A 12,569-nucleotide genomic window follows, 5' to 3' on the forward strand; every position below is an offset into this window, starting at 1 on the left:
AGCCGCCCAGCAGGGTCTGGGGAGGAGGCCAGTTCACCGTCACAAGTTGGCGACCTGTCACTCAGCAGTATTTTTACCCCAGGCACCATCAGGGTATTGTCTGCTGTTGTTGGCGATTTGGAGGAGGAGATGCTGATGGGCACTTTGGGGGATGAGGGATTGGACAGCAAGACTGTGGCGACAGTCAAGCAGCCCATCCATGCATCAGGAGAGGAGTTTGGGGGGTCATCATCCCAGCAGGACATGTTTCAGGAGGGGGAGGATGATGATGACCCGGCGACAGACAGAGACTGGGTGCCACCACCTCCAGGGGATGTCGTCCTCAGCAGCTCTGAGGAGGAGGAGGAGGATGCGCTTGTGGGCCTTGCAAGGAGGCGCATCATTGCAAGCATTGGCAGCAGTAGGCAGGTCCCACAGCCTGCTGGTGTCTCAGGCTCAGCAGCAGCAGCAGCAGCATCTGCCAGTACCACCACCAGCCGCACCCAAGCCCCCCCCCAACCACCACAGGGAGACAGGCAGCAGCACTTCCATGCCGTAGGGGGATGTTTCTGTCACCAATCTGGCGATATTTCACCATGCCCACTGTGTACAGCAAGTACGCCACTTGCAACCACTGTCAGCGGAAGTTGAGCAGAGGTGCAGACCCCTTAAAGTTCAGCACCAGCTCGCTCATCAACCACCTTGCTGCGAAACATTTCCACCAGCATGAGGAGTTCCAGAGGCTGAAGGCATCTGGTGCTGGCAGTGGCACCACACCCATCACTGCACAGCCTTCAGCAGCAGCAGCAGCAGCAACAGCAGCCACCCGCCCTCCTGCTCCTCCAGCAGCACCAGCAGGAGTGCGGAAACGCACTGCTCCTCCCCCCTCTGCAACTCCTGAGGCCTGTTCTGGCAGCCAGTCCTCAGTGGCCTCCTCCGCTGTGTCTGCTGATTCCCGTGCCAGCAAAAGGCCACGCCAGAGCCTTTTGAGCGAGTCCTTCCAGGGGGTGGTTAGGGCTCTGCCTCCCAGCAGCCGTCGCGTGCGGCAGCTGAACGGCTTGCTGGCACGGGCCATGTGCTCCCAACTCCTGCCGTACACGCTCGTGCAGGAGGGGAGCGACATTCGTGCGCTGCTTGCTTGCGCAGCCCCAGACTGGCAGCTCCCCAGCAGACACTTCTTTGCCCGCAAGGCCATTCCTGCACTGCACCGCTTTGTGATGGCCAATGTGGAGCGAGGGCTGGAGCACGCGGTTGGTGAAAGGGTCCACGTCACCATGGACTCCTGGAGCAGTCGCTTCGGGACAGGCCGCTACCTGTCCTTCACTGTCCACTGGGTCAGCTTGGTGGAAGGGGGTGAGGATGGGAGAGCAGCAGCGGGCACAGCAGCAGCAGCAACACAGTGGGTGGTGCCACCCCGCAGGGTCAGGGGAACTGCAGCAGGTTCCTCCGATCCTCTGCCATCCTCCGGCACACCTGGCCAAACCCCCCGCCTCAGCAGCAGCGTGAAGGCCCGCCACTGCCAAGCGCTGCTGCACTTGGTCAGCCTTGGGAAGACCAAGCTGACGGCAACCCATGTGTTGGCCAAACTCCAGGAGCAGGAGAGGATTTGGCTGACCCCCAGAGGCCTCAGAGTCGGAGAGGTGGTGGCCGACAATGGGGCCAATCTGGTTGCCGCAATAGACAGGGGAAACCTGACCCACATCCCCTGTCTTGCCCACGTGCTGAACCTGGTGGTGCAGAAGTTCTTGCGCACCTACCAGGGGATGGGCGAACTGCTGGAAACGGCAAGGAACGTTGTGCGTCACTTCCGGCGCTCGGCTGCAGCCTGTGCGAGCCTGGAAGACGTGCAAAAGGAGCTGGATCTGCCACGCCATCGGCTGATCCTTGACGTTCCGACTCGCTGGAACTCCACCCTGGCGATGTTGGAGCGTCTGGTTGAACAGAAGCGCGCTGTCAAACAGTACCTTGCCCTGGCCACTGTTTCCGCCGCTCAGAGAAGGGACAAGACCAGCAACATCCCGTCCATCGTCCCCGATGATGACTGGAGGCACATGCAGCAGGTGTGCTTAGTGCTGGCTCCCTTTCTGCAGGCCACTAACATGGTGAGCAGGGACCATGCTATGGTCTGCGAGTGGGTGCCCCTGGTTTGTCTGCTGAACAGGGCCCTCGATGCTTTGCTGGAACAGGGAGCGGCAGCCTTGGACCAGCAGGAGCGGCAAGCAGCTGCACAGTCCACCTCTGAGGGGGAGGAGGAGGAGGACTTGGTGGAGGTCCCTGACCTTGCTGCTGATGAGGGGGAGCAGCACAGTGCAGCTGAGTTGGTGCGGGGGTGGAGAGAGGATGAGGCTGACGAGGCAGAGGAGGAGGATGAGGACAGCAGCACTGCCGTCGATGTGCCAGCAGACGTGGCCCGCCTCTTCCCAATGGCAGCGCACATGCTGACGTGCCTGCGCAGAGACCCCAGGGTGATCCAGATGAAGCAGAGGGAGGACATTTGGATCAGCATGATGTTGGACCCACGCCTCAAGGGGAAGTTGAGCCAGTTCCTGCCGCCTGCAGGAGGAGACCCAGCGCAACAAATAAGGAGCTTGCAGCAGGCCCTTGTTGAGCGCTTGGAGGAAGCCTTCCCCCAGCCTTCCACCCCCACTGTCCAGCAGCCAGCACAGAGGCAGCAGCAGGTGCCTGCATCCAGCAGCAAGCGCCCCACAGACCTGCTGTCTCTCAGCCACGAGCTCTACAGGACTGTAGAGGCTCCGGCAGCAATGACTAGAGAGGAGGTGCATGCAGCAGCATCCTCCACCGGTCACAGCCAGCGCCTGGCCCGCATGGTGGCTGACTACATGGGGTCCTACAGCGGGCTTGACAGCGATGCCCCTGTTGATCCCATGGAGTATTGGGTCAAGCGCCTGGAGATCTGGAGCGAGCTGGCGCAGTACGCCCTGGAAGTGCTGTCCTGCCCCCCTTCCAGCGTGCTGTCCGAGCGCTGCTTCAGTGCAGCTGGTGGTGTGGTCACCGAGAAACGCTCACGTCTGTCTCACAAGTCTGTGGACAGACTGACATTTCTCAAGATGAACCAGGCGTGGGTGGAAGGCGAGTTCCTGGCCCCTGTTGTCGGCGAGAGGGGGACATGAACTTGCTAAGAACCATCGTTAATGTGCCTTACCACCCTTTACCACCTCCTGGCTCCTGCTCACTAAGCCAGCCTGGTTCACTTTGACTATTACGTCGCCTGCAGCCACACATTTTACACCTACAGTGGGCTGCTGTGTACTGCCCTTCTGCTGTCTGTCTGTGTTTCCCACTGCCAGGGTACACAGATTTACCTTCTGCTGCCACTCTGCCACCAGCTATTACGTCAAACAATAGCTATATATCTGTGTAATTTGTTTTACAAACAAAACCAAAAAAACATTAAAAAAAAAAAGGTTTAATTTTTCTGAGGTGCCCGGGTTGAAAACTGTGTTGTCCCAGTTGTGTATTGGACACGATGTGGGCTGCACGACCGCTGTCTGGGACCTCCTGTTGTGTTCATTTACGGCCTGGTATCACCACTAGGTACCAGGGCTATTATGTCACGCTGCCTGCCTGCTGCCACACTCACACTACTCCTCCATTCCTCCTGCTGCTGCTGTCTGTCTGTGTTTCCCACTGCCAGGGTACACAGAATTACCTTCTGCTGCCAGTCTGCCACCAGCTATTATGTCAAACAATAGCTGCACACATAATTACTCCTCCATTCCTCCTGCTGCTGCTGCTGTCTGTCTGTGTTTCCCAACGCCAGGGTACACAGATTTACCTTCTGCTGCCACTCTGCCACCAGCTATTACGTCAAAAAATAGCTATATCTGTGTAATTGGTTGTAAAACCAAAACTACAAAACCATTACAAAAAAAAAGGTTTAATTTTTCTGAGGTGCCCGGGTTGAAAACTGTGTTGTCCCAGTTGTGTATTGGACACGATGTGGGCTGCACGACCGCTGTCTGGGACCTCCTGTTGTGTTCATTTACGGCCTGGAATCACCGCTAGGTACCAGGGCTATTATGTCACGCTGCCTACCTGCTGCCACACTCACACTACTCCTCCATTCCTCCTGCTGATGCTGCTGTCTGTCTGTGTTTCCCACTGCCAGGGTACACAGAATTAGCTTCTGCTGCCACTCTGCCACCAGCTATTACGTCAAACAATAGCTGCTCACATTACTCCTCCATTCCTCCTGCTGCTGCTGCTGTCTGTCTGTGTTTCCCACTGCCAGGGTACACAGATTTACCTTCTGCTGCCACTCTGCCACCAGCTATTACGTCAAACAATAGCTGCACACATAATTACTCCTCCATTCCTCCTGCTGCTGCTGCTGTCTGTCTGTGTTTCCCACTGCCAGGGTACACAGATTTACCTTCTGCTGCCACTCTGCCACCAGCTATTACGTCAAAAAATAGCTATATCTGTGTAATTTGTTGTAAAAACAAAACAAAAAAAACCAAAAAAAAAAAAAGGTTTAATTTTTCTGAGGTGCCCGGGTTGAAAACTGTGTTGTCCCAGTTGTGTATTGGACACAATGTGGGCTGCACGACCGCTGTCTGGGACCTCCTGCCTGCTGTGTTTATTTACAGCCCTGGTATCACCGCTAGGTACCAGGGCTATTATGTCACGCTGCCTGCCTCATTGACTGCCTGCTGCCACACACTCATCCTCCTCCTCCTGCTGCTGAATTTACCTCCTGCTGTCTGTGTGTTTCCACTGCCAGGGAGCACATACAATGGCGCTTCCAACATGCGTGCGCCACCAGCTATTTGTTACGCTCAAAAATAGCTGCATTTCTTTAAAAAAAAATGTGAAAAGAGAAATAAGTGAAGAAGAAGACGATATAGAAGAAGATGAAGAAGATGAAGAAGAAGAAGATGAAGAAGAAGAAGAAGAAGAAGAAGAAGAAGAAGAAGAAGAAGAAGAAGAAGAAGAAGGAGAAGAAGATGAAGATGAAGAAGAAGAAGATGAAGAAGATGAAGAAGATGAAGATGAAGAAGATGAAGAAGATGAAGAAGAAGAAGATGAAGAAGAAGAAGATGAAGAAGAAGAAGATGAAGATGAAGAAGAAGAAGAAGATGAAGAAGATGAAGAAGATGAAGATGAAGAAGATGAAGAAGATGAAGAAGAAGAAGATGAAGAAGAAGAAGATGAAGATGATGAAGAAGAAGAAGATGAAGAAGATGAAGAAGATGAAGAAGAAGATGAAGAAGATGAAGAAGATGAAGAAGAAGATGAAGAAGATGAAGAAGATGAAGAAGAAGAAGATGAAGAAGAAGATGAAGAAGATGAAGAAGATGAAGAAGAAGATGAAGAAGATGAAGAAGATGAAGATGAAGAAGATGAAGAAGATGAAGAAGAAGAAGATGAAGAAGATGAAGAAGATGAAGAAGAAGATGAAGAAGATGAAGAAGAAGATGAAGAAAAAGAAGATGAAGAAGAAGAAGATGATGATGAAGAAGATGAAGAAGATGATGAAGAAGAAGAAGACAATATAAAAGAAGAAGAAGATATAGAAGAAGATATAGAAGAAGAAGATATAGAAGAAGAAGATATAGAAGAAGAAGAAGAAGAAGATATAGAAGATAAAGAAGAAGAAGAAGAAGTATATACAGTACTGAACAAATTTCTGGACACAACTTCTCTTTTCAACTTTTTTTTTTAAAGGAACATCCCCACATAATCACTTGCTGTTGTTACTTGGGAAAAAAGAGGTTTCTTGCATCATTCACCCTCAAAACAAGTGTTGGAAGCTATTTAAGGCCATTTCGAATAGTCAGCTCGAATAATGAGCTCGAATACCGACTCGAATAGTGAGCTCGAATTCCGAGGTCGAATCGAATAGTAAAAATTATTCGACTCGAATAGTCGACTGACCTTGAATAATTTACTATTCGAATTCGACCTAACTCGAATTTTGAAAAGGGGTATTTGAGCACCACTACTGGCAAACTAGGTAGTGTCAGAGACCACCAGTGGTCAGGTGTAGGAGCACCCCACGGATGGTGTGAGACACAGTAAAAAGGGTAAAGAGGCGCCCAAGGTGAATAAAATACATTAAAAGCAACTAAAATATAAATAAATGAGGTGGCTTACCTCAATGATGACACACCCATATAGGAATGGATATTTATTAGTAAAAAAGCACAGGCAACACATTTAGTGGGAACTCGCCCACTTCCTCAGGCCAAATAAAGTGCCACTAAATGCCGGTATCCGGATTCAAGGCACCTCTGCGCTGAGACAAAGACAAATCGCCTTTGTGCTCTGTGCACAGAGGCGCTTTGCTTTGTACCAGACCTACATGAGTTTTATGCTCCGTTCATAGCCTGAGGAAGCGGGATATGCCTGCAAAACGCATTGCACTTTCTAGAGTATGTGAATAGGGATGTCGTTGAACGATTCGCAAACCGTTCGCCGCCGAACCCCTCACCCTGCTCACCCTGTACTACTTCCGGGTCACTATGACCCATAGTAGTACGGCTGCGCTGGGCTGGTGGTGCACATCCTTGATCGTGCGCCTGTTGCTGGGCACTTTCTGCGCATGTGCGTGACGTCAAGCATGACGTTACGCTCATGCGCAGAGAGTGCCCGGCAACAGGCGCGCAATCAAAGATGTGCACCGCTGGCCCAGCGCAGCCGTACTACTACGGGTCATAGCGACCCGGAAGTAGTACAGGCACATAGAGATTCGCTGGCAAACTGTTCGCTTGCATCTCTATATGTGAATAAATATTTGGTTGAACTCTATCAACAGTTTGTTGTGTCTACTTGGAGCAGGAGAGTCCACCTCAGCCTCTCTTGACTTTTAAACTTTTTATCGACTTTTACCCTTTTGGCGCCACTGTTTGCCTGTACACAGTACCAAGGAAGTTATTTTAGACAAAAGGTATGATTTTTATTCTTTGAGACTCCCATTCATACCTCATATCCGCTATTCCTCAGCCTACCCCAGTTTGCAATTTGAAATGTGAGCACAAAAAGAAAATAGGTCCAAGTTAGTGAAAGTTTTTTTCCCATAGGCAAATTACTTGCAATTAGGCAACCAACCCATGTGAGTATTATCTCTCCTATCTCTTCTATATTCACGCACAAAGGGTTTAATACTACTACACTGTCTCCCTGCTGAAAACTCCTGCTGTCTCCCTTCTCTAAAGGTTACTAGAATTGTCATATACACATTCACTTATGAACCCTGTTTTATCAAGATTTGCTAGTAAGGGGAGGTGAGCGGTAAAGTGTACTTGTATTGAAAAAAAGTTCCCCAAATGGGTACTTATCTGGGTGGAGGGGAGCCTCTGGATCCTTTAGAGTTTTTTGCCCTCCTCCTCAGTGTTCCAGTGCTGAGACCATTGACAGAACTCAACTGCATTGCGCCCAGAACTAAATGGGGTTGGCTTTGCTTCCTACTGCACTTCCACAAGCCAATCATGCACCTGCACAGTGTGGCCATGCTTGTTTTTGTACAGGAGCACAGCCATGAGCTTTGGGGTCACACCACTGGAACGGGGAGGTGGAGGGAGCCAATGTAATTGGCTAACAGTGATCCCATGGTCAGGAGCCAATGAAATCGGCTCTTGACCAGCTCACAGAGTTCTGAAGCAGAGCGAGTGGGCTGCAACAGTGGGAGAGTGGTGCGATTGGCAGTAGTGGCGGGAGTGTGCAGCGCGCTAATCAAAATCTACCCCCTGGCAGGGATAATAGGTCCCAAACAGGGCGTAGATTTCAATTGCCAAGGTCAGGAAGCACTTAAGTGTATTGTCCATAAATATTGTGAATAATTTTATATTCGAGTGTAGAAGTGAAACTGTCCTACAAAAAGTAGAGTATATTTTACTAATGGTAGATGGTAATCACAGTGATTTGGGCTAATAGCCTTTGGAGAGGCATATTTTCCTAATTATTTACTGTGTTCAGAAATGTGCAGATTAATGTTAGTAGTGCTTTTAAAATGCCAAATGGTATTCTTAGGTAAGATTATCTGGGCCAGATCTTTTCTGCTAGATGTCATGCTTACATTTTAGAGTAATTCCACTGGTATATATGTTTTATTCTTAAACATCACATCTTTGATCAAAATCAGAATAGTCACCCTTTAGTAATGTATTCTTTTATCTAACTTAAATGTCCATTGTAGTTATTCCAGGGTAGCTTACCATAGTTTCTAAGTTGCATAACTATTCATTTTAATATCTGAATTATTCTGCTAATATATTAGTGCGGGAATAAGGGATCTTTTTGTTTATCTTACATTTTTTAAATGCATGAGTGGGGGTTTTATGTAAAAAATACCTGAACCAGCAATATTCCATATTTGTTTCCATGCCTGGGCTGTAAGGTTCTTGTTTCCAACCTAATGTTTCATTGTTTATCTAACAGTGTTTCTTCTTTGGGAAAAAATTAGAGTGACTATGTTTACGTATTGTTTTATGTAAATGCATTTCCTCTATTATATCAGGAATCTAATATTTCTCAATTTTTTACAGGCTCCCAAGGCAATTGTATTTGGGGAAGAATGAGAGGCGCCTAAGATTATATATAATAGATGTGGATATCACAATGAAGGAGTATAAAGAGATGTCTTACCTCAATAAGGTGTCTAGATTTTTAACGGATGCAAAGCTAATTTATTGCACAATTCAGATGACGTGTTTCGTGAGTGAAACACTCATTTTTTCAGGTCAATAATGTGTCTAAAAGAATAGATGCACAATGCTCTATACAGAAACTTGGTATCTACTAAACATCAATATAATGTATGGCAATAAAAGCAATATAAACAATATAATAATAAAAATCAAGACAAAAATAGAAGCAAAATAGGTGTTCAAATAGCCTTGAGATAAGTATGTAAAAGCAATCACAATAATATAATAAGAATCATAATAATAAAATAAGAATAAAAAAACAAGCTATGAGCATCAGGTGACATCACTCGCAGTTGTGGTTGCACTCAGTGAAGCACATGGGGGCATGGAAATGTCCCTGTTGGCTACAAGCGACAGGTGACATCGCTTGTAGGCGCGCATGGAAGAGGAAGTGGAAGAGGAAGTGACATAGGCAGTGTCTCATTGCCGCCTAGTGTAGATAGTGAAGCACAGGTTTGAGCGCAAAAGAGTGGGTGGGGCACCCTATGGAGTGTATGAAGTGAGGGAATGGGAAGTGGAAAGCAATTTAGCTAGAGACATTTGGAGAGAATAGAGCAGTGTGTCACTTCAAAAGACTAGCAAAGCAACACTAAACTCCAGCGGAAAGCTATAGTAGTGTCATGACCGCAATATACCATGCAGCTACAAGGTTTTCAGTTCAACCACTTTCACTGTAAATTAGTGCCGAACTGCACTGAACTAATGCAGCTTCCAAAAGTTAAGATGGGAAAGGGGAGAAAAAAACTTGCATATGAAAGTATAGATCGTTACATAATACACCACAAAACTTTGTAGGCTTGATTCACAAAGCCGTGCTAACTGTAAGCACGCTGGTAAAAAGCCCATTATCACCCCTAAACTCAGTTTAGGCATGATAAAATAAACTCGTGCGCAAACCCTATGCAACATTTTGTGCGCACCACACGTTGCGCACGCAAAACTTTGCGCGCAACGTTTTTCCCTCAAAGCGGTGCTAACCTACTTAGTGCAAGGTTTATCATGCCAAAAAGTCTTTAGGAGTGCTAACTAGGTTAGCACTGCTTTGTGAATCAAGCCCTATGAGTTTATGTGTCATTAGTAATTAAAATGATTGTTTATCTTGCAAAAAAAAATTTGCTTATTTTCTACATGCTTTGTCTAACCTTGTATAGGAACTGGGATGTTAAGCAGTACTAGAACATGGCTTGAAATAGGTGTAGTTCACTTTTTGGTGTTATAAGATAATAAAAAACTATGTTTAATCAAGTACATATCTACCCGTGTGCATGTCTTATCTACTAAGGAGTACAAAGAATAATATTTAGATCCAAAATATAACATTCTCCAGCAATCAACCAGAAGCATTTCTTCCATAATGCCTTTAATAAAATATAGACTGAGTGAGAACAGGCCTGAGGAACTATCTAATTCTGGCTTTATTATGACCCAGTTAAAGTCTCCTGCTATTTTTAAAGAATTCTTCCTCAAACGTTTTAAGAAGGCTTTTGATTTTTTGTTTTGTTTAGGAATGTTAGTTGTTGGGCAGCAGTTGCTTAACCTCCCTGGCGGTTCATTTCTGTCTGGAATTAGGAGTCAAAAGCGGTACATTTTTTTTTCAAGAATTTTAGACCTCCAATTCTTAAGTCTTAACTCACCAAAATATATCAGAATAGAGGCCTGGTAGACATTCTGCATATAAATAAAAGACTGGAACACAAATTTGCTGAAATAATAAAATTTATCAATAAACTGAAAAAATAGGAAAACTGTACAAATAAGGCAGCAAGAAGATAATTATACACATTATGTACATGTATACTTAGTACACCTCCCGTGTATGATAAGTTTTAAAGCAGGGAGCAGCACAGAGTCCAACATTGCAGTCAGGGCAGTAGATGCGCGACTCCTTCCTGACTTTTTTGCCCCTCTCATCGGTCTTCGAGCAGCACACCACACATGTCCTGGTTGGTGTGTTTTTTTTGGCGGTGGGAGGTATGTGCTCCGGGAAGTGCCGGCCAGTGAGTCGCTCCGGGTTAACGACATAGGAGGCACGTCGCCCAGTTCTGGCATCTGTGGCAGTCTGGTACCGCAAACAGATACACTCGCACATCCTCCATATGTAGTCCGCGTGAGTAATTGGCCTTTCACTGCGCTGCTTGTAGAGTATATAAGAATTCCACAGAGACTGCTCCAGAAGATGTCGGAATATCTTTTTATAGTATTTCTTCTGCTGCTTGCGGACTGCGGGATAAAATGTCACTGCTTGGTCCGCTCTGTCCACTCCACCCATTGTTAGGTTGTAGTCCACCACAACCTGCGGCTTCTGTATTTCCTTTCCTGCTCTCGTTTTGGTGGGAACAGTGGAGGTGTCGTGGACTGTGGAAAGGAGACAAACGTCTTTTTTATCCCGCCAGCGGAGAGCCAGCATCTTTCCTTTCTGCCAAGCAGCTATGTCCCCTGGTTTCAATTTCTGCTTCCCAAAAGATGTAGGCATCTCCCGCCTGTTCGGCCTAACTGTGCCGTAGGCATCAGTGCGACGCTTTATGAGGATCTTAAAGAGTTCCGGGGAAGAATAAAAATTGTCCGTGGTGACACAATATCCCTTGTCCAGTAACGGCTCAGCAAGTGATAAAACGGAACTTGTCGCCACTCCGTAGTCGCTGAACCGGGGATTGAACTTTGTTCCCTTTCCGGTGTACAAAACTGTATTCCAGATGTACCCGGTTGAAGACTCACACAACATATAAGATTTGATTCCAAAGCGGGCCCGCTTAGAAGCTATAAATTGCAGCCAGCTCAGCCTCCCCTTGTAAGCCATCAGGCTCTCATCCACGGATATATCCCGCTCTGGAACATACGTGGTCCTGAAGTTCTCCACCACCATCTCGTACACTTCCCAGATTTTTTTCAGTTTGGGAGCAGGGTGAGTGGACTCCTCAAAGGTGTCGTTATTGGCGAAATGGAGAAATTTCATGATGAGCGAAAACCGGTACTCGCTCATCACCGTACCAAAGAACGGGGTCGCTATCATTTTGTTGGTGGTCCAATACCACTTCTGCAGGGGCTTCCCCACCACCCCCTGCAGAATGATAAGTCCCCAAAATAGCCAAATATCTTCTTTGGTGACCGGCTCCCAGGTCCTGCTTCTTGAGAAGGGGCGTCGTGGAGCAGCCAGTTGTTGGGTGGCATAACGATTAGTCTCCTCCACAATCTTCTCAATAACGGCCTCATCAAAGAAGAGCTGCAGGTAGGCCAGGGGGTTGTGCTCACACACTTTCTTCAGGCCAGGCTCCCCAGTAAAAGGAAAACGGGGGGGCGGTGGCGGTGCCTGAGAAAGGTCAACGGGGCACCAGACCCGGACATCGCTAACATCCGTGGTGATGGAATCACTCTCGCTGTTGCTACCTGGGTTGGATGAGAGGTCCTCAGGTGCGTCACTGTCGCTTGAGTCCGCCAGTGACTGCAAATCGCTGTCCTCCAACTCCACCAGCGATTCCGCAGCGAGCTGCCTTCTTGAAGTGGACGCCATAGCAAACTACAGGCAGAAAACGGCAGGCAGAGAGTTGTCAAAATCCAGGCAAAAATCGGTACACAGTAAATCAATCAAAGTCCAGGCAAAATCAGTGCAGGGAGAAGGCAAAGAGAATAGTCAAAAATCCAGGCAAAAATCAGTAACGGGTATCCAATAATCAGTAATCAATCAATCAGCAACTCACAGATCAAACAGCCAGCAGCCACGGTCAGTGGCATAGCTAAGGAGCTGTGGGCCCCGATGCAAATTTTACAATGGGGCCCCCCCAAGCACTCTATACATACCAATTGATACGGCGCACCAAAACCTGCCAATGGCAACTACAGTGTCAGAGGTGCAAGAAGGGGATGGGGAGCAGTTTGTTAATGATTACTACTGTTCAAAGTATGTGTAGAAGTGATTAATATGAG

The 12,569-nt window shown here is 47.5% G+C and overlaps 1 protein-coding gene across 1 annotated transcript; it reads right to left on the minus strand.

The window, feature by feature from the left end:
* Nucleotides 1-10,446: 10,446 nt before the first annotated feature.
* On the minus strand, nucleotides 10,447-12,156 carry LOC137545009 (piggyBac transposable element-derived protein 4-like). The gene has a single exon (XM_068266120.1). It carries the CDS (start codon nucleotides 12,154-12,156, stop codon nucleotides 10,447-10,449), a length of 1,710 nt encoding a protein of 569 aa, XP_068122221.1.
* Between the last annotated feature and the right edge of the window lie 413 nt (nucleotides 12,157-12,569).

The sequence above is a fragment of the Hyperolius riggenbachi genome, chromosome 2, assembly GCF_040937935.1.
Source record: "Hyperolius riggenbachi isolate aHypRig1 chromosome 2, aHypRig1.pri, whole genome shotgun sequence".
Taxonomy (NCBI): domain Eukaryota; kingdom Metazoa; phylum Chordata; class Amphibia; order Anura; family Hyperoliidae; genus Hyperolius; species Hyperolius riggenbachi.